General features: G+C 44.4%; 1 protein-coding gene across 1 annotated transcript; it reads left to right on the forward strand.

Moving 5' to 3' along the window:
* Window positions 1-2292: 2292 nt before the first annotated feature.
* On the forward strand, window positions 2293-27903 carry LOC138261119 (NADPH oxidase organizer 1-like). The gene is made up of 8 exons (XM_069209782.1): window positions 2293-3387; window positions 9673-9753; window positions 10385-10460; window positions 13020-13200; window positions 20204-20400; window positions 22707-22820; window positions 23576-23693; window positions 26199-27903. The coding sequence occupies exons 1-8, from the start codon at window positions 3274-3276 to the stop codon at window positions 26884-26886; spliced, it is 1569 nt and encodes a 522-aa protein (XP_069065883.1). The 5' UTR covers window positions 2293-3273; the 3' UTR covers window positions 26887-27903.

A 27903-nucleotide genomic window follows, 5' to 3' on the forward strand; every position in this document is an offset into this window, starting at 1 on the left:
GTAATTAAAAAAAGACTCAATGCATTTTAAAAATACAGGCAATAAAGAACGTCTTCAAGCAAGTTCCATACAATGATTTCATCATTCCATGTAGAGAAGACAATTTTATTATTTAATACACATTTCCAAAATCAAAAGGAACCCTTCATTTATCTGTATTTCGGAACCTACTCCTATAGGATCTTAGGGCCAGATGTACATTGTTTTGGCTTTAGGATTACCAAATATCAAACATTTGAGATTTGCTGTATAGGTATCGCAAACACCTATGTACCAATGGGTCGACCTATTTTGAATTGTGAAAATCACAGGGATGGTGGCCTGCTTTTCCTTGAAGGAAAACGAGATGTGTTTTCAAAATAAAAACAAGCTTTTGCAATGCAACGGGTCTCGCATTTTCGCTGAGTTAGAACTATTAGCAGATGTAAACTCCCAACCGGACTTTTCTTGCATCTTTAAATGGAAAAAAAGAGCGTGATTGCGCTGCTACAGTTCACTCGTAGGGAAACCTATCGCAAAAGTGCAATTATCTACGTAACCAGCAAAAGTGCAATTAACTATGCAACAGGGTTGATGTCATGCAAGGCGCTTGACTTCTGCCCAGCGAGATTGCGCTTCAAAAAAAGAGAAAAAGTAGTCCACAAACCAGACCGAAAACAGAGAGCCTCACATGTTTTCAGTACTTGGTCGCTGCGCTCAAGGAGGGCTAACCACTGGAAAAGGCATGACGGATGCATGCCTTCCACTAATGAAAGCAAGCAGATTTTAAAAGGCAAACCCACGAACCAATGAAAGACACTGACGTGACATGGACGGGGCTCTGAGCCCTTTTCTAACTACTACAATGTCTTGCAAGCGATACGCATGGGCAAGCGCATGCTAGAGCAGGCTCGACCCTAATTAGATGTTTTCTTTTCATTTTTTAAGAGTAGGCGGTGCTCCGTGGGATCACTGCCAGCTCTTAAAAAATGTTTTCACCAACATTCGCAAAGTGGAAGGGGCCTCCTGGCATTCCCTTCCCTTTTGCGAATGGGTTACCACCAACTCGGAGTTGGTGGTAAAGTGCGAACATTTTGCGACCATATTTCGGATGCAAAACATTCACACATACCACTGCAAGTCAGTATTTGGAAGGAACGTCCTGAACACGCCCATTCTTCATACTGATTTGCAAACCCTTTTTACAATTCGGTAATAGGTTACCGAATCGCAAATAAGACCTTTGTGCATTTAAAAATACTTTTTTCCAGTCGCAAATGCCTGATTTTGTGAATCGGACCTTTTGTGACCAAAAACAAGCTTTGTACATCTGGCCCCTAATAATTTTTAAATATTTGCAAAGGTAAGATTTCAAGAAAGTTTTGTATACTGAAATCTTCTTTTTCTGTACAAGTATTTGGACTTAGAACTTGGTATAGTCGGGGCTTTTGTCCAGGCTCTAGCGAGCCAATACTATTCGCTGGGGATACAATCTGCTTCATGCTCTCAATGCTCTCTGAGGTCTCTTTTTAAGGATGGAGTTGTAGAAGGCTCCATGGTTCATTTAGTTTGCCAGAGAAATGTCAACATCACAGTGAAGTGTTTTGAATGTCACATGAGGTTGCTCAGTGGATGGTTGCCAGGCCATCTTCGGCTTTTTCTGAGCTCTCAGACTCTGCAACTAAGCCATTCACTGGACATTAGTCAGTGTGCTTCTTTGAATCTTATAGCTCAGTATGTACCGATATTCCCTGGGGTTTGGCACGGCCATATCTTTCTTTTATAGTTTTGCATAATGTCAGATGGTTTAATATGTCCGTTTGTTCAGGGGACCTTCCCTTAAATGATGCAATGGTGAGGTGGAGTAATAATCCCCCCAAAAAAACCTCTGCTAACTTTGTCATGAAGGTACTCAAAATATATTCCACTGGCTGCACCTGGGCCTGCACTGAAAAGGCTGGAACTAAACGTCCCACCCCCGTAATAAGCAGATATAACCTGGATACACCCCAAGCCTTGACGGACCCAAGGAGCACATCTGTTTCAGATTGTACACATTATTTTTTTAATGTTTTATACACATATTTTCAGGAAAGAAGATAGTATACAAAATAGTGCTATTTTAAAAAATGTATTTAAAAGCAATTATTTGAGTAAATAAAAGAATGAATGGAAATTAAACTGCTTGCCCTATTTTTCCTCCCGCTCCTTGTCCGCGTGCACGCGCACACCTTCTCCCAGAACAAGTAACAAGGTGCGGACAAGAAGCGCATCGGGGCTGAGCGCAGCAGAGGATGCTGGGAGGCAGGAGGATGCGCTCTGCGGTCCTGGTCTGAGCTGCTCGTCCTGCTCCCACACCGCCGTCCCTCCTCTGATCCCTCCCCTCTCTCCGGCCACCTCCACCCTGGGAGCAGTTGCACAATCTGTGCCATTTTAATGACGAGGGTTTGGAAACTCTCCGTGCGTCTCCCTTGATCCCATCACGGGACAGGGAAGCGGGCGCGGCTGTGATTGGTGGAGCCATCCTACAGGTGCTCCACCTGCTAATTCTTAATCCCGGTGCCTAGGAGGACAGGTGCCTTGTGGGAAGTTCAGGGTCCACCTGTGTTCGTTGCGAGCCTGGGCAGGGCAGTGTCCTGTTTATATTCCTGTGAAACTCCCAGGTACTCTCAGTGTGCTCTGCGAACCTGGAGAGGAAGAAGCCCCTGTAAACTTTGGAAACATCCTACGTGCGCCACAGCTAAGTGAGGACGTTTCAAGGAGCTGGAACTGACAGACTTTGTGAGAACAACTTCAGCAACAGCCTCAGGAGGGATTCTGTGACAATTTACTCTGCGGGAACGCTTTAAGGCTCATCGTTGGACGGATTCTGTAACTACACCTCAAAGCGCCTGGCAGACTCTGTGGGGAAGCTTCAAGGCGCAGCATCTCCATAGATTCGGCGAGGACTGTGTCTGAAAGGATAGACTCGTTGAAGACGTTTAGGGAGCTGTGAGGACGGTCTCAGAGCAATAGACTTTGTGAGAATGCTTCAAGGCGCATCCTCTCTTTAGACCCCGCAGACACGCTACAAGGCGCAGCTTTTCTATAAACTCTCAGAGGACTGTCTCAGAGAATAGAGACTCTGAAGACCCCACCAACTACAGCGCCTGGCAGTCTCTTGAGGACACCTCAAAGCGCAAGACCTCGCAAACTCTGAGGACAGACTGTGTGAGGACGCTTCAAGGCGCAGGAACGGGCAGGCGCTTTGAAAACGTATTCTGCGCGGACATCTCGGGGTCCAACTTCCGGATTATGCCCATGGCCCGGACTGGCGCAGCCCCGGAGGCCATGAACCCCCGCAGTGGGAGCAGCAGGTACCCGGTGGATGCCAGAGGCATCGGTTTGATACAGCACAGCAGAGAGAAGGTACAGTACACAGGACAGGTGCGACGCCCTGTCCGGTTCATCGGGGGCACCGGGGGTTGGGGAAGTGTGAAATGGGACAGAGTCTAGCGGCTGGAGCCAGAGGGGAACAAGGAAAGCACTATGGCGTTGAGAGGTGGGTCAGCGTCATTTAACCAGAGAGACGAGCCCAGGAACTAATTCTAAGGATGTGCTGAAAACCACACTCAAGGTCGGGGACTGGGAGCAGACAGGGGACTTTGTTGCCTGACAGTAACAGATAAAATACTTTAATTATTTCATACTTTGTAGGCTTCTTTAATTTATGCGTTCATAGATGATCTGACCTTCGCCCCAAAAACAGAGACATTTATTTAATAATATGTCCTTTGTCCCAAAAACCGGGACATTTATTTAAAATTAGAAGCGTCGGGACACCGGGACAGTTCTCTAAAAACCGGGACTGTCTGGGGAAATCCTGGACGTCTGGTCACCCTAAGGGGCCGGGTTAGGAATTCCGATCATGGCGTAAGGGGCACTGATGGTACCAAAGTCGCCACAGAATAGACGTTTCGAGTACAATTTGACAAGCGTTGCACTCTCCATCCTTCAATCACAGTGTGTCCTCGACACACAGCCTCCCTCTGGTTCAAGTGAGTCAGGCTGTGGCTGGGCGGCGACCTCTCTCCCTCCTGGGACTTCTCAGGTGGACTGGCTGGACTGGCTTTGGCGTACAAGGTTAAAGAATAGTTTATCTTTATTTCTTTCTAGTTCGACAGGTATTTCTGGGTGCGGCGACTGTGTCAAGGGAAACGGAACACAAAGGAGTGAATCAAGAACTCATTGACACGGCTGTAATAGAAACTGACTTTTTCCGGGATCACTTGGGGCTTCTAAAATAAACTTTCCTGAAATTGTAATTAGCAAACTATCGGTGGCCCTTGTAGAGATATTTAAAAATAACGTATTTGTGTCCTCAAAGAGTCAAAGTCTGTACACATTTCCTTCTGCCTTTATGCAGTCAGGGGGAGTTCCATTTAAATAAATACGAAAGGAATTCTGGGAACCCGGGAGGGAGTTTAGACAAAAAGAAGTCCGGGGAAAGGAGATGCTCTTTAGTGCGGGAGATGTGCTCTAGTGCAGGAGATGTGCTTTAGGGGAAGAGGTGTGCTCTTTAGTGTGGGAGATGTGCTCTAGTGCAGGTGATGTGCTTTAGGGGAAGAGATGTGCTCTAGTGCAGGAGATGTGCTTTAGGGGAAGAGATGTGCTTTAGGGGAAGAGATGTGCTCTAGTGTGGGAGATGTGCTCTAGTGCAGGAGATGTGCTTCAGGGGAAGAGATGTGCTCTTTAGTGTGGGAGATGTGCTCTAGTGCAGGTGATGTGCTTCAGGGGAAGAGATGTGCTCTAGTGCAGGAGATGTGCTTTAGGGAAAGAGATGTGCTCTTTAGTGCGGGAGATGTGCTCTAGTGCAGGTGATGTGCTTCAGGGGAAGAGATGTGCTCTAGTGCAGGTGATGTGCTTCAGGGGAAGAGATGTGCTCTAGTGCAGGAGATGTGCTTTAGGGAAAGAGATGTGCTCTTTAGTGCGGGAGATGTGCTCTAGTGCAGGTGATGTGCTTCAGGGGAAGAGATGTGCTCTAGTGCAGGAGATGTGCTTTAGGGGAAGAGATGTGCTCTTTAGTGTGGGAGATGTGCTCTAGTGCAGGTGATGTGCTTTAGGGGAAGAGATGTGCTCTAGTGCAGGAGATGTGCTTTAGGGGAAGAGATGTGCTCTAGTGCAGGAGATGTGCTTTAGGGGAAAAGATGTGCTCTAGTGCAGGAGATGTGCTTTAGGGGAAGAGATGTGCTCTAGTGCAGGAGCTGTGCTTTAGGGGAAGAGATGTGCTCTAGTGCAGGAGATGTGCTTTAGGGGAAAAGATGTGCTCTAGTGTGGGAGATGTGCTCTAGTGCAGGTGATGTGCTTTAGGGGAAGAGATGTGCTCTAGTGCAGGAGATGTGCTTTAGGGGAAGAGATGTGCTCTAGTGCAGGAGATGTGCTTTAGGGGAAGAGATGTGCTCTAGTGCAGGAGATGTGCTTTAGGGGAAAAGATGTGCTCTAGTGTGGGAGATGTGCTCTAGTGCAGGAGATGTGCTTTAGGGGAAGAGATGTGCTCTAGTGCGGGAGATGTGCTCTAGTGCAGGAGATGTGCTTTAGGGGAAGAGATGTGCTCTAGTGCGGGAGATGTGCTCTAGTGCAGGTGATGCGCTTTAGGGGAAGAGATGTGGTCTGTGCGTGATATGTGATTCAGTTAGGAAGATGCGCTCTGTGAGGAAATGTGGTCCAGGGCAGGATGTCTGGTTTTGTGCGGGAGATGGAGTCTAGTGGAAATGATGGTCTAGTGGATCAGATGTGATGTAGTCTTTGTCAGACATGTGGTCTCCTGAAGGGATGTGCTTTAGAGAAGGAGATGTGCGTCTCCGCAGGAGATGTGGTCTAGTGCAGGAGTTGTGCTCTATGAGGAAAATGTGGTCTAGTGCAGATGTGGTTTAATGCAGGCGATGTGCTCTATGAGGGAGATGTGGTCTAGTGGTGTAGATGTGCTCTATTGAAGGAGAGGCTCTTTAATGGAGGGTCGTTGTAGATTAATTTTGTAGAGTAGATGTGCTCCAGCAGAGGAATGGTTCTCTAGTGAAAGAGATGTGTTCCGATGGAGGTGATGTGCTCTAGCGGAGAAGATGCTCTCTAGTGGAGGAGATGTGGTCTAGTAATCTTGTAGAGTAGATGTGCTCCAGAAAGGAATGGTCCTTTACTGGAAGAGATGTGTTCTGATGGAGGTGATGTGCTCTAGTGCAGAAGACGAGATGTGGAATGTAGGAGATGGTTCTCTAGTGGAAAAGAAGTGCACTGATGAAGGTGATGTGCTCTAGTGCAGGAGATGTGGAATGTAGGAGATGTGGTCTAGTGGTGCAGATGTGATCTAATGGATGAGACGTGCCCTATGGCAGGAGATGCTCTTTAGTGAGGGCTATGTGCATGTGCAGCGCAGGGCTTGAAGAATCTGAACCTCTTTTGGACAGTCTGAAGAGGATATTATGTATATTTTAGCTTAACTTGCATCATGAAGGTTGTTAGATAGTAGAGGGGAAATAAGATGAAATTAAATGAGATCGGGAGTTGTACTGTGTGGCTAGTCAGAGAAGTGTCCCGGCGCACTTCACAGTCGACGGGGGTAGGGCCAGCCAATCAAATTATTGAGCAAAAAGCCACATTTTCAGCTTCTTTTTGATTTGACCCACAGAGTGAATTCAACACAGGTCTAAGGGAAGCTTGTTCCAAGTAAGTGCTCAAATAAGAAAAAGAGTGGCCACATGGCTTAGACAAGCGGACCCTCGGAACTGCCACCTGATAACTGTTCAAGGAGAGCAGGTCCCTCAAGGATTTACAATGTTGTATCCTAGACGCCGAACAGTTTGATGCAGCACTTTGAAATTTAAGAGCAACATTTTAAAAATAATTTTTTTGTTAACTGGGAGCCAACGCAACTCCCTTAGATGAGGGATTCAGCAGAATCAGCAATAGGCGAGCTGTCGGATTTTGTACTAATTACTGTTTTTTTACCACATACTGCGGAAGGCTTGAGTAGAGTGCATTAGCATAATCCAGCCTGGCCATAATCATTCAAAGCCAGTACCACCGTTTTCCTGGCTGAAAAGGAAAGAACATACAGAAATATTTTTTGCTCAGCGTAAAAGCCCGAAACACATTCCTACTACCATGTTTATTTGTTTATGGGAGACTATCTGATTGCCGACCTTGACACCCAGATTTTTGGCCTCCTCTTCCTGCAAGTTGGGCCTGGTGGCTCCCTCAGGCCAGTGAATCGGCCAGTTCAGGTTGAAATTATGCTCAAAACTCAGCTCCTCTGCCTTGTCTGCATTGCACTTTAGTTGATTCAAGCACATCCACTGAAAGACCCAGTAAGACATGGTTAGATGGAATCAGGGGAGATAACATCCCCCTGCTTAAAAGAGAAGAAAAGCTGAGTGTCATCAGCGTAGGGGATTCATTTGAATTTGACCCCAAAGAACTCCACCAAAGTCACTTACGGGGGTCATTCAGATGTTAAACATTGTCAAGCCAAGGGCTGAGCCCTGGGGAACCCCTACTGTGACTTTCCTAGTTCCTAAATAAAATGGGGACATCCAGACTTCCTGGCCCCTGTCATCTAGAAACGAGTTCAGCCTCTTCAGTGTCGAACCCCCAATCCCTATGCCTAGAAAGCAGTCTAGAGAGGGGGAACCATGTGGAAAGCTATTGACAAGTCCAACAGGATGAGGACGGCCTTTCCCCAGCATCCAGTGTATTTCTGATCAGCTCTGACACTTACAGCAGTGCAGACTCAGTACTAGACTTCGGCCGAAAACCCGACTGACTGAGATGCAATAGCTCATTCGATTCTAGGTACTCATACAGCTGCTGATTTAACACATTTTTCCAATAATTTGGACAGTGCTGGCAACAAAGAAATCGGCCTGTAATTCCCTGAAACATTAGGGTCAGCTGTCGTTTTTTTGAGAAAGGGTAACAGTTTAGCTTGTTTCCAAGAAGACGGACAGAAGCTGTTGACAGGGAATCATTTAACAGTGTATTGACCACTGGTTGAATGGCTTTCACCCCGGAGCCAAAATAAAGTTAGGACATGGGTCCAAAGGAGAGCTCGACTTCAGATTTAGAATGTGAGTCTCAGTGTCTTCCATAGAAAGTGAATTCAAGGAAAGTGAAGAATTGGACACATCATTTAGGGCCTTCGACGAGGTGTTTAAGCCAGCATCCGATGTCACTGTCGCGTTCAGACTAATCTGTATTTCCTGAATTGTATTATGGAGGAACGTGGCCAGTTGTTCACACCATTAAGCAGAAGGTTCCTTACTTCTAGGGCTGACTATTGGTTTCGAAACGTTTTTAAAAAATGTAAAAAATTTCTCTGGACTTGTTCGCTTGCTCAATCCTGCCTTCCTAGTATTCCCTTTTGGTGGAATTAACCAGCCCCTGGTATTTTGTTGAGGCAAGTTTGTATTTGGCCTTTTCCTCGCTATTCTTTTTGCCAGGCCCTTTCTACTTTCTTGCAGAGCTTCTCCGACTATTTCAGGATAAAGGATTCCCTTTCCATTCTTGAAATAGTTAGGTGAAGAGAAATACTAAATATGCTGCTTCCAAAGAAATCATACACATACTGTATATTTACATTTATGCATGTAAAAAAAAAAATATATAGATTTTACATTTATAGTGCAGGTCTGAACGTTTAAAAATGGGTAAATGGCTAGCCGTTATCACAAAATTGTACAGATGTTTGCTTTAGAATAAAGGCATCTACATTTAATAGAGTTTTTATTTTTTATGTTTTTAGTTAAATTCTTGGATACTCCTTACAGGGAAGTTACTTCTTGTAAAGTTGTCATTCATACCAGGAAGACAAAAGGTGTAGTGATGTCCTATCGTCTAATGTCGCATGATGTGCAGAGTAGCAGGGCCCCAGCTTTCCCTTTCTGCCCAGGGCCCAAAAACCAAAGACTGGCGAAAGGTTTAGCAAGCAAAAGAGGCCAAGGCAGAAGGGCTCTGAAGCTTTTAGAACATCCCACCCAGGGAAAGTGGAATGTTTAAGACAGGGAGAAGCAAAAAGACCAGCATTGGAGTAGAAAGTGTATGCAAGTCATTATTGGTCCTCTGCTGCTCCGTTGTCTTCAATGGGGCTCCAAACATTCCAAAGTTATAATACTGATTAGGACCAATCTCCCCTCAAAATCCTCCATCTACCGTCACCATGGCAACCTTTATCCAATGTGTAGATCCAGGGGCGCAGATGAATGGCTCAAGCTCTCTTCAGGAACAAGACCACTAAATGGTTTATGGCAAGGAAGGAATTCATTCTAAGCATACATCATGTGTATTATAGAGGTAGCCCCTTTCCTCCCCAGCCTAGAGGGAGAAGCAGTGAAGATAGGATCATATACGAGTAGACGATAACCACACAGGTAGATACTGAATCTATTAATCCTGGGTGCTTGATGTGCACCTGGAGATGGAAGGGTCATTGTAATGGTTCTGTTATATTTTCTCCTGCCTACAGAATTTTCTTAGTGATTCACTAATATTAAATAATCAGAAATTGATGTCAATTTTTACACATTGTAAATTGTATCTGAAAATGTAATACAAATTGCTAACTACAAAAGGTCAAAGGTGCTTCTGCCACAGAAAAATGACGAGTAACAGTGGCGGTGTGACATGCAACTGGATGACCCTTGTTGTCTCTTCCTTGTCTCGCAGACATACATGATGTCAGTGCTCTGGTCCGACGGCAACAATATCCTCATTTATAGGACATTCGAAGAGTTCAAGAAATTGAACGTGAGTACAACAATGGACAAAAAAGGTAAAAAGTAGGCGTGAAAAACCATGTGGGTGCACGCATCATGGCACAATCAATGGAATGAGAGGCTGTAATTAGAAGGACCTCAGGAGGGGGCAAGTAATGCCAAGCTTTATTAGGTTTGTTGGTGATTTCAGGTAATTGTGTTCTACATCCAAAGTGGGTAGGCAAGTGGTCGAAGTGAGCAGGGGCTAACAGGAACCGAGTTCCACTAAATATTTCCTCTGTATTCACAACTTCATTTCTTTTTGTAGTTAAAGAACGACAATTTTAGTGTTCCTGGCTGCCTTGACTTGATAAACTGACACATTAAGGAAGTGACCCTCTCACTTTGTGATACATTTCAGGATGTTTGAACTTTTGCTAGCCACAAATTGTTTGGGGAGAGCCCAAATGCTCAATCTGGAAAATGTTTGGGGGAGGGAGTTGGTTGCCAAGGTAACCCAAATCATGTCTAATGATAAATGAGGGGAGGGGCCAGGAATTTGATGCGATGTAATTAACGGGGCTTATGAGTCAGAGAATAGCTGATACTATGAGCTGAAAAGAACACGCGATGTTGCCAATTGTGGCAACTGCGTCACTCAGTCACCATTTTGTCTTTCTCAGAAAGATCTGAAGAAGCGATTCCCAATCGAAGCCGGTTTCCTCAAGAAGTCTGAACGAGTTCTTCCCAAGTTCAAAGGTAAAGGGTCAGAAATTAGAAGCCTCAGCACTGGGGCCGCACTTTTGCATGTTTGTATATTAATGTTACATGTGAAGCTCTTTTGCATGGCATCAGATTGTGACATATCTTTCTCGGTAAGCAGATAAACACATCTGTAAGTGTCCAAAATCCAAATCCGTTGACTTTTTCGTAATGTAAAAACTGCTTAATGGAAGGGACCCTCAATTTCTACCCTTGTGAAGCTACGGTTTGGAGAAGTCAGTGACGTCACCGTGACCAACAAAGCCAAGACCTCATGCTTTGCTTTTACATGAACTGTGATGTGAGAGTTCAGGCTCTTGGGCACGTCTGCTCTGAACAAAAAAAGCGCCTCGAAGGATGTATTTTTAAACCCCATTCCTCTCTGCTGGAGCTCCATAATTTATGAAACAAATTGTTGCTCAGGTTGTTGACTGCCCCTTCGTGTGGGTAAAACCACAACAGAGTTAGTACTCCCAGCGAACAGTTAGTATTGTTTAGGCTTCCAGTTTTCCATTTTTACTGGTTTTTACACCTAATTAAAGACAGAAGGCAGCCTTTCCTGTCCATAAATATTTTGTAGAATAGAAAAATAGACAAAAGATGTCTTAATTGAGTGACTTTCCATGTTGTTAATCCTGTCTATTCGGTAAATGTCTGTGTAGATTGACAACTAGTGGAGGTAAAAATGGGGTTGTTTCCTAAAATAGCTGTTAATGTGCAAGTATTTGTATTGCAGTGCAGAAGTTTTCAGATGTGTCTACTGTTGTTCTATACATGGCTGAGTGCGGAGCTAAAACTGGAGAGGCATCAAGGTGGGAGCGCACGGTTATGGGCACTAAAACCTGGAAATATGGCTTATAAGTTGAAGGCACCATCGTATGTTCATGGATTGGAGTCCTCGTGTAGTACTGATTAAAGTATTAAAAGCTGCGAGATATATTGCCCATCATTTTTAATGAATATCTCTTATTTAACAATTGGTATTTTGACAGAAACTCATGGTACCATTGGCACTAATTGGTTGCAAAAAGAATTCAGCTTGTATATGTTTCGCCCTTGCTAAGATGTGTCAGGGGCTCTTTCAAGGCTCTACGTTGATTATATATGGAGGAAAAATGAAGACAGGAGTAGCTTTTGTAACTTACTCCTTTCCTTCTTGTAATTAATTGTGACTATAATATTTACCTATACCCTGTGGACTTCTCACCACCCAGAGTTAAGCAACAGACATGGTCACACAGTGACATCTTTTGCACATTGGCAAAGGGACAAAACCCACACAGTGAATGTTGTTCTTGGGTGACTGCTACACACACCCTGTTCTACAACCACTGTTGTATTAGACTGTAAATATTGTCACAAAGCAGAAAGCAACCATTTCCTGTGCAATATCACTTGCTCAATAACATCCCTCTCGTTCCAAAATACTGGACAAAAAGTCATCTGCTTGGAAGTTAAGATTCAGCCATATTGTGTTGTCATTACCATCCAGCAATCAAGTAGATATTGTGTTTCTGTACAAGTATGTGTGATTTTTGCAAATCTTCATGGCTTCCTCTAGTATTCAAAGACTAAAGCAACATTTTGGGTGTTGCATGTTGGAGCTTCCTTGTGATTGCCTCTCATAAGCATGTTGTGGTTGATAAACCTTTGAGGCCTGATTTAGAGTTGGGTGGACAGCTACTCTGTCACAAACGTGGCGGCTATTGGGACATAATGCATATGTAATGAGGGAGACAGGATATCCGTCACATTTGTAAGGAAGTACCCATCTTCCAAACGCTAAACCAGGCCCTTAATCCTCTGCCCACAGTTCCTTTTTTGCTACATTTTGCCCAGTTCTCTTCTTTGTGCACGGGCTTGGTTGGTCAACAGTCATTATCAAATGTCTGTATGTTCACCACATTCGCTCTCCAGAACTTTGACTGCGTTCATAAACGATCTTGCACATCAAAGTTGAACATAGGTGTGCAGAAATAAATTATTGGATTTAATAATTACGAAATGTCATGCACAGTTAAAATGTTCAGATATACGTCTATGGTTATTCCATTTTATTTAGAATCCAACCACCCCCTACTCCTTTCATTCCCCCCTTGCCTAATATTATATCTGCATTATAGCCATTAAATTGATTATTCAACAAAAACTCAAAGTATCATTTGCACATAAACCCATATTCTGGAGAACACAGCACATGTAAAATGATCATGAATATGTAACCAATTTATAGATCAATTGAATATCTTCTGTCTAGTCTAATTTCTTATAAAGACACCCTTTTGTTTTCTCTGCACAGTATGTTTGTATTTCAGTCTACACACAGTCAGTTGTGCAGAAGTCAAATGAAACCGGATTTGTCTATAACTGGCCATCCACCATCTATAAAACAGTGTTCTGTATGAAGTGTTTGATTACACAATGGGTTTTATTGCTTTTAGTCCTCATCATTTATATACTAGGTGTTGTGCTATTCATTTGGTGATGTGTTTAAGAAATTGAAAGGTCAATTATTCATTACAGCTGATGACTAAATGTTGGGTCAATGCTTTTCAGATGTGCCTTTTGTATTCTGGAGGGCTCGAGGTACCAACAGAGACATGGAGCAGCTGAAGCTGCTGGCGGAATACTCCAGAGACCTTCTCCAGACAGACGCCAAGGTCTCGCAGTGTGACGACGTGACCCAGTTCTACACGCCGCAGCGGCGCGACCTGGAGCCATCATTCCACGAGAACAGGTTTGGCAGCTTGGTACCTAGGCATCTCTTTATCAGCATGAATATCTGACAGTTTCATAAGAGGAGTGTGCCGGGTTCTTCTAATCTAGGATTCTCTGCAGAAATACTTCAAGAAAATGAGGGTAGGAAGCTTCTGGATCAGGAGTTCCAGCAAATGTCTGTTTTTGAAAGCCCTCTCTCCACTGACCAGAAGAAAGGAGTACCATTTTACACTAGTATCATTTTGTTAACATGTCAAATGGCACATTTAGAAAATTATTTTTAAAGGGAGTGATATCGCAATGGATCTCAAAATCCCAGAAGGCAGAATCACACAACGCAACATTCTAGAATGACCATTGTTGCTGATTGTTCGAGATGCACCACAAGGCAAAACAAGCTATTTTCTCTCTTCACTGGATAGCCCTTTTAAACATTTGCAGTTTTTGAGAGGCTTCTAAAGGATGATTGGAGGCAAAAGTCTCCTATCTATTATCTGTAACTTTCCTTCATGTTGAAAGTAGAACTTCATTTCCTCTTGAAAACTGAGCTCAATGTCTTCCCCTAGCCACATCCACCTTCTGACACTTTTGCTAATATCATTACATTTGCCTATCTAATTTCAGCCATTTATTTCCATGTGAATGTACAGACTGTGTCATGGGCTGTAACTCTGTGAATGATTTACATAATATCATTGTGTGGCCACTGTGAACCTGCCGCACCACCACTTCATGTGCATCCCACTGACAGCACTGTCCGGCCGTGGACACAAAAAATGTCATGCCACTGTTTACTCAAATTCACTACTTCTCCCTGCTCTCACAAACAGTTTTTAAATCAGGCACTACCTAAAACATCCATAGGCAATTTCTTCCATACAATATTCTCTCTGCAAAACAGACGTGATCTGCTTTTAATTAATTACTACATCCCAGGAACCTCCTCACTGCTGCAATACTATGTAAACATCCACCACTACCCTTGTCTTTGGACATTGACTGGAAGGCAAGCAACAGTAGACCTGGCTTAATTCATGCTGTTCTATGAGGTCAACCTTTGGAGCTCTTTCTCCCAACTAGAAATTGGTGCCAGCTTCCCTTGCAGGCTCTGCGTTCTCCTCAAGCACTCAGGCCCAGCCTGGTCTTGGAAATTGTGAGTTCATGGGACCATCCCCACCTGTCTCTCACATACCCTCTCAGGTAAGCTCATCTGCTTGAATAAAAAACACAGCACATAACATAGATGGTTATAAGATTATATTTCAAAGTCCCATGACCAGAGGAGAGAGAACTAGGCCCACCACTCTTCTCACCCTAGTAATGTTGAACTTGACAAAAATTATAAAATTAATTTACTGTATATTATTCACTCTGTCCCACATCATGGATGTTTACCAGAATTCACAGGCACATCACCTCAACATGCATATTAATTTCTTCATGCAATTAAGCACATATGTCTTTTTGATTCATTAATGGGACTTCTATTTACTAGGGTATCATCCAACACCAAGACCTTGACATACATATATTTGAACTCTCTTATGAAGGCATTCATAGGAGTATAGCTGTTGATCCCTGAGCGAACAGTCAACCAATAACCATCTTCCCATTTGTGTGCAAGTTATCAGAGATGTTTGTAAACTTCTGTTTCAAACAACAAATCCCTAAAAGCCTTCTTAGCCCCTGACACTCTTTGACAAGAAGGGCTGTTGGATAATATAATGATAAACCTCATCGACAAGCCACTGCCGCTCTTGAGGTTCAGATAGAGTCCCAACATTGACCCTTTTAGAGCACCAAGAGCCTTTTGATGTAGCTAAACACAGTATGTCATTGGACTCGAGGATGCCATTGTGGGCATCATTTGCACTTCCGTGGTCTGGTGTAATTGCTCTCACTAGCATTTTTGACCGGCATCACTTGGAGGCAAGAAAAACCTGGAACTCTAGCTGTCCTGCTCTCTTCCTAGCATTGGTGAACAATCGGGGTACTCAGTGCCACTCACACATCCTTGCACCAAAGTGCAAAGGTGCCTGTGTCATGTCTAGGAAAGGTTTTTTAAAGATAAACTTTAAGTCTTTTCCACCTTAGATGGGTGTTGTACTTGCAGCACAAATGTAAAGCTGGAAACGTTTGGAGAAATACAATATTTATTTTTTAACACTTGCCTCAAAGAGGCATTATTTTTTTGGTGCAAAACTCTGACTACTATTGTTAGCATATAGGGCTTTGCCTCAAAATCCATGGGTGGTTGCATGGAAACACCCATGGACCACCCAAAGGAATGCCCCCCCCTTTGGCAAAAAACAGTGCAAAGCCCCTTACTTACTTTCAGGAAACTTTCTAGCTCACAAAATTGAGTACTGAAAAGTAAATAACATATAAGCATTTTGTGCCGGTGTGCAGCGCATTTGTGGCACAACCGTAGCACTACATGTCAGTAAATCTGCCCAATATATGCAAACACGATGGAATTGAAGCCTTAACTGGCCCATCCAGTGAATGATGTCACAACCGACCTCACAAGCCCAGATGACATCATCGAACAAAGCAACGCTCTAGAATGCCTGTTGTTGGCGGTTAAAAGCGATGTAGGACTACAGAGCTGTTTGTGGTTTCTTCTCTCAGTGGTCCCTTTTGTGTGTTTGGTTCAGAGTGAGCAGCCCTCAACCTGTGCAGTCCCCAGTGCTCATGCATCCCCGGACACATTTCGTAATCCAAGCGTTCCAGAATGTGGCGTCGATCTGTCTACGAAATCTTTCTGCCATAGCAACCCAGATTAATATATTGAAATGTTTAAAGTATTGAAACCTGGGTCAGCATTAGAGAAGACATTATTGTGGCAGGGGGATCTCGAGCAGAAGGTGATGTCCATAGACAGAGTGTATGGAGAGCGAGGACAGTGGGGTGGGGAGCAGGTAAACCCAGGTGACAGAAGCCAGGATGTGATTTGGCGGGAGGAAGGCACATGAAATTAGGACAGTATACTGTAAAGGTGTTCTCAACTTACACGTGTTTACGTATTGAAGCATATGCTGATACAGTGAATTGTGCAGGATCACACAATCTTAGGTCAAGTGCCGAAACCTGTCCCAGCCCAGTCGGTTTCAAGACCACCACTAACAGCCCCCATTATGGGTGGGCCATAAAATTCAGAACCCTGTGAAAACCCCTTTGTTCATTCCGCGTGTGTTTCACTCTGGCTTGTTCTGAACTGTAAGATAAACAGACTTCATGGGTTGATGAAATCCAACACCTGCACTTAAAACTTCAATACGTAATTATTCTCACACATTAAAACTGGAAAAATGTCAAGCACCAAAAGTTCCGTTTTCCCCCACGAACTCGGAGTAGGTGTTATTCGTCGCTTCCAATAAATTCCGACTGCCGAAGATTTTGATTTTAGCGGATTTCAGATCTCCTGGCTGATCCAAAAGTATGCAGAATTATTGCTAAGCAACGAGGTGATGTGACGGCTGAGTTGGGACGGGCCTGGCAGTCTCCCTATTGGTGGAGCAGGACATGACCCCATGAGGTCACGAATCTCTTCATGAATGCCAGCCCAGTGGCATGCAGCATCCACAGTGTCAATTTAAACGTGCTCTCTTTTGGAATCTATTATTAAATGGTTCCACTTCCTGCTTTAGTTGTGTTCAGGGCAGTGTCAAAGTCTTCAGGGAAACACTAGCCACAGTAATAATGCCACTAATCCACAGAGGCTGTAATGACTGCTGTCCAAGCTTTGGCATTACCATGCCTTAATTACTACAATTAGTAAAGGTTTGTAAGTCATCCGTGTATTAGAAACGTTTTTATCTGTGGTTTTGGCATCACAACAGACCCTTTTTCAAAAGTCTGCCCTGCCTCCAGTATTTTGCTAGCATTTTTTTTAAATAGCACAATTAACTGGGAGAGCCATTCACCATTGTGTGCAAGTGCATTCTGCAGATGCAGTGACTGAAGGCCCTATACTCGGGGCCACTAGAATTATGCAATTGTTGGCCGCGACAATTTTCACATCATTATCGATTTATCGCGTTTGCCACATAATCCATCAACTGCTGGATGATCTGCAGAGTTTATCCTCAAAAAATGTTATTTCCAACTCAAAGGTTCAAAAGTTACTAAAACAGCAGCAGCATGCATTGCACGCAGCGGAAGGCCCTTTGCAAAGCTTAACTGGTCACCTTTGTGTTGCTTATTGCTAAATTTGGGGGTTAAATTGCTACTAATGGGGTGCGCCCAATGCCCAGACAGTGTTACCAAGTTTTAAAATGATGAAATAATTTAGTAATACCATATACCACAGAATTTGCCTTTTCTTGCCGCATAATTTTCGCAGCCCTGCCACATAATTTGGCCCTCTCCTTCTGCATAAATCCAGGCCTATACTCTAAATCCGAAATCAAAGCTAATGAGATCAGGCGCCTTTGCCAATGATACCCCAGCCCCCACAATGTTCCTCCCACTTCAGTACACACCGACTCAGGCCTGGTCATCTGAGCACAACTGGACTGTCTTACATCTGTGTACAAGATATGTTACCTTCAGTGCACTTCTGGTGACCTGCTGCCCTCAGTGCACACCTGCACTACCCTACCTGATCAGTACTCATGTGCACTGCTCTCTCCATCTCAGTGCACTACTCTACCCGATCAGTACTCGTGTGCACTGCTCTCTCCATCTCAGGACACACCTGCACTGCCATACCCGATCAGTACTCATGTGCACTGCTCTCTCCATCTCAGTGCACACCTGCACTACCCTACCTGATCAGTACTCGTGTGCACTGCTCTCTCCATCTCAGTGCACACCTGCACTACCCTACCTGATCAGTACTCGTGTGCACTGCTCTCTCCATCTCAGTGCACACCTGCACTTCCATACCAGATCAGTACTCATGTGCACTGCTCTCTCCATCTCAGGACACACCTGCACTACCCTATCAAATCAGTACTCATGTGCACTGCTCTCTCCATCTCAGTGCACACCTGCACTGCCTTCCCATCTCCGTACAAACATGCAGTGCTGTGCCTATGTCAACACACACCTGCCCAGTTACACCTAGGCTGCCACACCACAAACCTGTCAATAAATACCTGAACTGTCCTGCCAGTTTCAGTGGATACGTAGAAACTGCCCCGGGTATCCCACTGCAGTGCAGAGCAGTGCATCCCTTAGAATCCAGCCAAACTTCCTTACATGGTTAGTGTGTACGTGTACTGCCAAGTAGTGCAGTGCACGTGTGCACGGACTAGTCTAGCTACATGCCTCTGGGCTGACCTAGATATACTGGGATTTACATGCACTGCAGTGGGTGTTATAGCACACTGCTTGATCTGACATGCCTGTCTCATTACAAGCATGCACTGTCTGTCCTAGCACCGCATCCACTAGCCTGCATGCCACAATCGGGGCATGCACTGAATTGCATGCCTTAGTATCTAACTATCTCTAGAGGCATGTGGACCACCCTGCCTGCCTTAGACATATGTCACCTGACCTACATACATCCTGCACATACGTGGTATTGTACAGCGCAACGCTGCTTTGCTCCCCCGGCCTGCCTCAGTTCACACGTTAACTCTCCTGTTTGACTCTATAAGTGTAATCCTTTAGGGGTGCCGTGCAAGTCTCCGCACCCACATTCAGCGCCTTGTCTGTCTCGGCACATGCATGCACAGATGTACTGGGACTGCTCTGGCTGTCTCCGTACACTTAAGCACTGCCTTTCCTGGCTCAGAACCCACGAGCACTGCATGCCTGCCTCAGTACATGCATTGCCTCCCTTGCCTGTCTTAGAACATGCATAGAATGGCCTGCTTGTGTGAGTACTTGCAAACACTACACTGCTCGTCGCACTGCACACATGCACTGCCTTGTTTGTCACAGTATTCACGTGCACAGCCTTGCCTGTCCGTGTACATGTATCACGCATGCACGGCATGAGCCTTGCCTTGCCTGTCTCAGTATGCATATTCTCGCACTGCTTGTCTGTCTTAGCACATGCATTTCCTTCATTGCCTGTCCCAGCTCATGCATGTCCCTTGTTGCCTGTCTCAGTATGTACATTCGCTGCCTTGTTATAGAACACGCCTGTGCTGCCTGGTCTGTCCATTGCCTGTCTCAGTACGCACACGCACTGCTTTGCCTATCTTAGCTCATACATGTCCCGCATTGCCTGTCTCTGTATCTACATTCCCTGCCTTGTTATAGAACACGCCTGTGCTGCCTGGTCTGTCCATTGCCTGTCTCAGTATGCACATTCATGGCCGTGCCTGTCTCAGCACACGCATGTCCCGCATTGCCTGTCTCAGTATGTACATTCGCTGCCTTGTTATAGAACACGCCTGTGCTGCCTGGTCTGTCCATTGCCTGTCTCAGTACGCACGAGCACTGACTTGTCTGTCTTAGCACATGCATTTCCTTCATTGCCTGTCTCAGCTCATGCATGTCCCTTGTTGCCTGTCTCAGTATGCACATTCATGGCCGTGCCTGTCTCAGCACACGCATGTCCCGCATTGCCTGTCTCAGTATGTACATTCGCTGCCTTGTTATAGAACACGCCTGTGCTGCCTGGTCTGTCCATTGCCTGTCTCAGTACGCACGCGCATTGCCTTGTCTGACTTAGCACATGCATTTCCTTCATTGCCTGTCTCAGCTCATGCATGTCCCTTGTTGCCTGTCTCAGTATGCACATTCATGGCCGTGCCTGTCTCAGCACACGCATGTCCCGCATTGCCTGTCTCAGTATGTACATTCGCTGCCTTGTTATAGAACACGCCTGTGCTGCCTGGTCTGTCCATTGCCTGTCTCAGTACGCACGCGCACTGCCTTGTCTGACTTAGCACATGCATTTCCTTCATTGCCTGTCTCAGCTCATGCATGTCCCGCATTGCCTGTCTCTGTATGTACATTCCCTGCCTTGCTTTAGAACACGCCTGTACTGCCCGTGCCTCTACCCTGGGACTGCCCAGGTCCGCCCATGTCATCTCAGTGCCACTCTTTGTTCCTTGCAGCGTGGTGATCATGCCCTCGGATGCCACGGAGGGCCGGAAGGAGCCCGGGAGGCCGCAGCCCGAGTCCGCAACCACAAGGCGCATCACTTCTGACCGCTATCAGTGCGTGGAGGACTTCGAGACCAAGGACACCAAGGGCCGACCCTTCAAGGCGCAGAAGGGGGACTCCCTGGAGGCGTTGCTCAAAGACACCACCGGTACAGTACCCGATGAATGTACAGCGAACTCCGAAACAGCAGGCACGGCTGCCCTGACACAGGGCCTAGAGGGCAAAACGTGACCACTCAACGCAGAAACCACGTGGGGGTAGAATGCACGTGACAGGGGCTTAGCCTCAGGGTTTTGTTCGGGGCGCTACACCACCCTAATAAATGTATTTTCTGGTACATAGTTGGGTACAGGTGCTTTTAGTCGGATTTCGCCTTGTATGTTTACATACACACGAACAAAAACGCACAGACTCTCTCCCTTTCTCTGTTGTGAACATTTTCAATAATGTTGGTAAATTTACAAAATGCTTTGATTCCCCTCATATTTTACCCCTAACAAACAGCGTTCCTCGCCCTTTCCACTGCCCTTTAAACCCCTCCCATGCGCTCTGTCCCCATTAGTGTGTTTTTACATTATATGACAGACTGATTTTGGGGAAACCTGAAGCTCACACCTCCCTCACCTAGCTACGCCCCTGCACGTGCCATGAGCTGGGCACCCCGAAAGCACAGCCCCGGGAAGGATCTGGGCTGAAGCCTTCACTAAAGTTCCTTCACTTATAAGGTGACCAGATGACACCGCGTCAAGGCCACAGCTGTACTCCTGCGCATTCAATTAAAAAAAAAAACAATGCATTGTTGGAGCAGTAGTCCTGGTTTATATCAATGGAATAAGTTGGACTAAAGCTCTAATTTACAATGGTCAGTTGAGAAGAAAAAACTGGTCCCAGAACGGTAACCCCTGATGACATGGAGTGAATCAAAAATAGTGCATAATAGAATTATGCTCTTTTCACAGATGTTCAAAGAAATTCACCATCCAATGAGGTCATAAGATGTTTTTTTATTTTTTGGTCTCTGCTTCACTAAGTTACAATTTACAAACTTGTTTCAGGAGTATACATGCAGCGAAGGAATTATTTCCATATTGTGTGCATCTGACACGTGTTTCGCTCTTGCTCGTAGGCCAAATCACTTTATCAAGGCTCAAGTATCGTTTTTAAGTTGTATCTCCTCAGATGCATTTGTAGGGGTAAACTGACATTGTCGTATTGATCACCAGGGTTTGGTCTATATCGGGGCCCTCATCCGTCAACATAAGGACCAAACCCTGGTCACCAAAAGAAGCTTTGTAACTATACAATCATTGATGAGAATTTACACTTTTTGATTTTCTCACAATAACTTATAATTTCAAACAATGTATTTATGATTCTTTGTTTTATTTAAGAGCTGCTCTGCTTTTGACAAGTAGAGTGGTAAAATTATGTTGGTTTACAGATGCACCTGTGCAGTGGCGGAGGCAACCTCGGTTCTCGCCAGAAGCTTGCTCCCACCAGGTGCACTATTGCTGGTGTTGTGGAGATTCGGATGATGTAGGTATAACTAGGGGACACTTCCGCATTCCTTCGTGACGTCACTGCATCAAAAAAGAGATTTGAATTTTACCACTGTAACGTTATAGAGAGAACAGCTAGATGTCAAGTCAGGTATTCACAATTGTGGCTGCATCTGGTAGCCGTGCACATTAAAGTTCTACTAGAGACGCCGAGAAGTGGGGGGGGCACTGCTGTTATATGCACCATCGCCGTCACTCACTGCCAGTCATTCTGTCCCATAAACCTGCCCTGCAGTGCGACGCATTCAGGAATGGAGTTACAGAAAACTGCGCCGTGTGCGGCTTATGATATCACCTCCAAAACTGGAGAAAGTTATTTTCCGGCAAACGTCTCAAGCTCATAGAAATGTTTGCAAGTTGACAGAGTTGCGCATTTGTATGTTTTCAGTCATTTGAATACAAATCATAACTTGTGCCCTGCAAACACAGAAGCATTGCAAAGGGTTTACTTGCAGAGAAAAAGCCTGCATGCACTTTCCACCTTCGGTAGGTTTCATGATAATAAACTTTGATTCTCAGTGCCCATATTATATTTGCGTTGGAGAGGGCCAACTTAAGCCTGGGAATTTTGCAGACTTTGTGAAGTGCTTAAATCAGGACCTTTGCAAAACCTCTGCAGTATAAAAATACTTTGCCCACCCTACATGTGAGGTTTCACCAGTAATGTGTGTACTTGTTACCATTTGTGCTTCATTCTGTTGTTTTATTTGTCCCAACAAAGCTCAACAGTTTTCTGACTACAGCAGCTCCTATATACCACTGTCTGAAACCTTAAAAGCGATTGGATGAAACAATATCAAACAAATGATTGGCTCCAGTGGTACTCCCCAGTGCACAAGCGCATCCTGGGAAGAAGGCCAATCACTGAAGATGTCTTTTTTGTTCTTTGCTGCAGGCTGGTGGTTGGTGGAGAATGAAGAAAAACATCTGGCCTGGTTTCCTGCTCCATATTTAAAGAAAACAGGATCCGCCAATGAGCCGCAGCGAGGAAGAGAGTCGGCCTATGGGGGTAAGTCCTCCTCAGTCCATCCACCTGAGCAAACACCGCAGAGATCGAATAGTAACCCACTGAGCTGTTTTTTCTGATCCTGTCGTGGTCAGTAGTTGGGAGCATTTTAGGGGAAATGGGCGTCCATTTGGTACTTGCTGAACCACGACAGCTCAACAAGACGTCATCAAACAAAGAGACGCTCCAAGACCCTTATTGTTAGTGATTACTGATGATGTCAAATGAACTTGTGAGTGAACATAAGGCCCTCTCAAGACGTTTTCTCAGTTAGGGAGATTCCCTGAATTACTAAGTCTCCCTGGCCTTAAGTTACCACAGTATTCCAGAAGTGCCAGCTGTACATTTAGTACCAGGAGACACTTGTCGCTCATGCTGCTTTAAATGGACAGAAGAGAGGACACTAAGTTGACCCTTGGGCAGCAGAAGACAAGTGGCTCAGCACTGAGAAATGCCCACGTGCCTGACACTTCAAAGTCTAATTTCCACCATTTGCTGTTTCTGCAAAACACATCTTGCATCTGCTTTTTACTTCCTCTTGGTCTGAGATGGATTGGCCTGTAGCAAGGCCTGGAGAGCTTGCTCAGAGGCAGGTCAATTCTTGACTATGTCCAAGGCCCTCCTTGTCTTTGATTGGTCCACGCTTGTTAGAACATCTCCAGATTTTTCTTTTGACCAGCCTGCTTCTGTTCCAAGGGGTGCTGTGCTGGAGCTGCCTTCCTGCTTCCACCCATCCCCTTATTCCCTCTTCTCTCTAGGTGTGCTGTACTACGCAGTGAAGGCTTACGAGGCAAAAAGTCCAGACGAGCTGAGTGTGGATGTTGGGGTGGTTGTTGAAGTTGTTGAAAAGTCAGACAATGGCTGGTGGTCGGCCTGGTAAGGATCTTTTACGTTTTGTGTTCTTGACATTAATCTTCCTGTCTATGCCTCTTCTCACATTGGACTGTGCTACATTTCTGATGTACAATTGGTCTGTTTGTACTTGAGTTTTCAATGAGGAATTTCTCAGATCACCTTTGTACTGCATGGGTGTTTATGGATCAGAGACCTATGACTCCCACTGTTATCGACCACCACTTCTTCACATTGGGAAACTGTAGCTTTATCCCTGGGGCGGTCCCCAGGCAAAGGCGTTTGAGACACTCAGGAGCAGATTTTGTCACTTTTTCGCAGTGTTTGCTTCACCGCAGTGATTTAAACCAGTGCAAAATATTTATGTTGAGTTTACTTTCCTGAACAAAAAAGGCATAGAAAGTTGCCCGAAAGTAACGCAAAGAAGCTCTTTGTATTACCTTACCTCAGAGTGTATTCCATGGGTGGTACATGGGCATTTCCATGCAAGCACCCCTGGGTTTTGAGGGAAAGCCCCATCTACTAACAATAGTCAACAGGCTTTTGCTCCAAAATAGAATGCCTTTTTGAGAGTGGCTTTAACTTGGAGAAATGTTTTCATTTCTCCAAACTTTTCCAACTTTGCATGTGTGCTGCACTATAAAGTACACATCCAAAGCAGGGAAAGTTTTAAAGTTTTCCTAGGCATAGTTTTTTTTATAAGAAGAGTACGATTCCACTCCAAAACCTATGCTAGTCTCAGGCAAACACCCTTGCAGTATGGTGCGAAGATGTGTGCACGGGTTAGGCAGCTTGGCTGTGCTCCAGGGATGGGGGGAGAGCAGGACAGTGCCATGTTTTCATAGGCGTGGCAGAGTTCTACTATCTCCCTGCTACGCAGCGCGGCAACTTTGGTTGCTGCATTGTGACGCGTTGCAGGAGTATTTAATAAATCTACCCCTAAATAACTAGATGACAGTTCAAAATATGATAAATTATTAGTTGGACCTGCTGCTGTTGTAGTATATGTTTCAGCCCAGGCCCTGTTCTTGTCCGATTCATGATTGAGATTTAGATTGAGGACAGGGAATACTTTTATATTTATATTTTATATTAAATTATATTTTTAGATTTAGATTGAGGACCGGGAATACTTTGATAAATATACTTATAAAAATACTTTTATGAATATAAAATACTTTTATATTTATATTTCGATTTTATATTATATTATATTTTTAGATTTAGATTGAGGACAGGGAACGTTTGTGGGGCATCTTCCGGTATGGCCTTTACACATGCCAAAGTCTTTGTTAAAACATACATCCACAAACCTAGTCACTTGGTGACTGAAGGAAACGTGGCCCAAACAACAAGCCCCCGATAAAATTTTTGCGTAATTTTAGAGTGATGATGGGATAGATTATGATGTTATAAATCTGCTATTTTACAAGTACATTATACAAATCGAGTTGAGAAGGACACCAGGTAAGATTGAAAAATGCGAAGCCTCAGATGAAACCCTGGGGTCTGTGATAGGAAGCGGACATGGGAACAGTGATTCTTCAATAGCTGGCTTTCAAAGCTCACACATTCTAAAAGAAGTATAAGACATTTTTAAACAAGATGTAATATTTATCTATGAATGCTCATTTGAAAGCTCGCCCATGATGTTTTTGTGGTGTTTTCTCGCTGCCCTCTGCACCTGCAATATTTAACCCCGTCTTCTATTCCTCTCACAAGAATTCTCTTTTTTTTTAGGATCGAGCATGGTTTCCGGACTACTTTATCTTTTTATTTTCCACGCAGCGCGATTGCGCTGGGTTTTACATAGCGCAGTTTTTTGTTTTTCAATTTCAGCTGCAATAGCGCTGCGTTTTAAAAAGCACGATCGCGTTCGTTTTTTTCTTTCAATTAATGTTGCAAGAAAAGTCCGGTTAGGAGTTTACAACGCTAATAGCTCAAACTCGAGCAAATGCAAGACCCGTTGCGTTGTAAATGCTTGTTTAACTTACTGCCACCTCTTTCCTTTGCGAGTTAAGAACCGTTTCCAGATTTTCGTGAAATTTGAGTGATGAGGCTAGCATGCAGCAGAGCGAGCTCGCAGAAAATTAGAGAACCACAGCTGTCCATGAGACATTTTTGATACTTCAGCCCCATTTCTTCCCTGGGATCCAGTGATATAGTAACATTAAAAAAACCGCTTGAATGGACTAGAGGGAAATTGGAGGGGTTAAGTACTGGATGATATGGCCTCAGGGAACCATTGAAGCTGCTGTGAATTAAATTATTCTTCAGAAACACCCCAGCTTCTTCGTCTTCCCTCAAAATCACTGCAGAGCATCTCAAGCATGCACCTAAACCCTCACTACTGGAAAAGCCCAGTTTCTCTGGCCAGTTCAGCTATGATTCTAATCCTTTATCTGCCACTTTTTTCTGATGACTTCCTAGCTGCAAAAATCCCCAATATCAAAATGTCACAGATATGGGTAGAAGGTTGTGCCTTTGCATTACTCTCTCATCTCATTGTGTTTTTCCACCTTTCTGCAGGTACAACGGGCGTACAGGATATATTCCTTCAATGTTTCTTCAGCCATACACAAATCCACACCAGAAATTCCACGTTATCCTCAACAAAGGCATTCATGCCTCTACCCCTGACCTGCACATAGCCAGCAGCACATTGAATGTTGCAGCCTTGCCAAACTCAAGTGCCTCAGTTGATGACCCATCGCAAGACAGTTCAGCCAATATGAGGCTCGAAGGGCGTCGGAAGGCTTTGAGCAAAAGGAAATCCAGATCCCTTAGCGGATTACCCACCATAGATGGGTCAACAGACCAATCTCTTTTCAATCTAGAATTGAGCAGGATGCAAGGAAATGCAGGCAGCTATAACCCAGACACTATCTCTAAGCCCATCCCTCGCCCGAGGAAAGTTCGAGTAGCTGAAATAGAAGAAATGGACCTGCCATTAGAGGGCCATGGCTCACTCATTAAGCGGACACCAGCTGTAAGGAAGCCCTCTCATCTGCCCAGCCAGCCAAGTAAGGATTCTGACTTTGATAAAACCTCTTCTATGAGTGTCTCTGACCACGTCCTTTACTCTTCAAATCTGGACTCCTTGTTGAATGCTCCAGTGGTACCACCAAGGCCTCAAGCACATGAAATCTTAAAGAAGTGCACCACGGTCACCAAGAAGGCAGTGCAAAAAACTGAAAGGCAGGGGCTTGCCCTGTAAATCCATGGCCTGAAGCCAGCAACAGATTACGCTACGTATTACAACAGATGGAAGCTGGGTTCAATGATCATACCAGTCAAGTGAGTAATATGAAAAGAGGCGAGGATCTTGCTATCAATTTCAGTGACACCCTGAAATAAGGTACTGCTTGAAAAACCTGTCTGACAAATAGAAGCTTCTGTGGCAACAAAAGGACTGCCTGAATGTACAGTGATTTTATTAGCATTCTCTGTGATGACTGCATTTCTTAGTATTTATTTTTATATATTAAGCACATCAACTTTATTAGTCACACCAAGTCTCAACATCTCAGGTTCAGTTCTCCTGCCACATCTTTCCTAATGGTATTTCATGTTTTTCTTTAACTGTAAGTATGTACCTGTTAATTAATCCATGACACTAACTGTGATATTTATACTGTCTTGTATTATACACATATTTATACAAACACATATAGAAATAGTATATCTAAGCAGAGTAATATGCTATTTATCACCGTTGTTGATTGTGGGGAGAGGCCAGGATTCATGGGAGGCGAAGACTAGAACGGGTCACGATGCTCCTCTCCTTCGTTCAACAATGGTAATAAATACTATACTATACTCTGCGGATCTGCCTATTTGAATTATGCAATAACATTGTTTCATGTTTGTTTTAAAAATAGATACTTAACCAAAGCCTGGATACACAAAGTTAGATTTGCAGCATGGTAAAATCATATCATATTTTTCCATGTGCAAAGTTATTGTAGTATAAAATATGCGAGGCAGTAAACTGTGGTTTGCTCATGTCAAGTTTGCTCAACTCTGGAAATAACCTCAAATTTGTAGTAATACATGTGTGAATGTGCATTTATTAGCACAGTTGTTCTAAATAATGTTCTATTGAACCACATTAATGTTCACTGTTGGTTTAGTTATGGTTAGGTCAGAGTTTCCAGTGAAAAGACATATTTTGTTTTCTTAATAACTTTGCTGTAGTTTGCCAATTCTAAATAAAACTTTCCAAAAAAGAAAA

The sequence above is a fragment of the Pleurodeles waltl genome, chromosome 10, assembly GCF_031143425.1.
Source record: "Pleurodeles waltl isolate 20211129_DDA chromosome 10, aPleWal1.hap1.20221129, whole genome shotgun sequence".
Taxonomy (NCBI): domain Eukaryota; kingdom Metazoa; phylum Chordata; class Amphibia; order Caudata; family Salamandridae; genus Pleurodeles; species Pleurodeles waltl.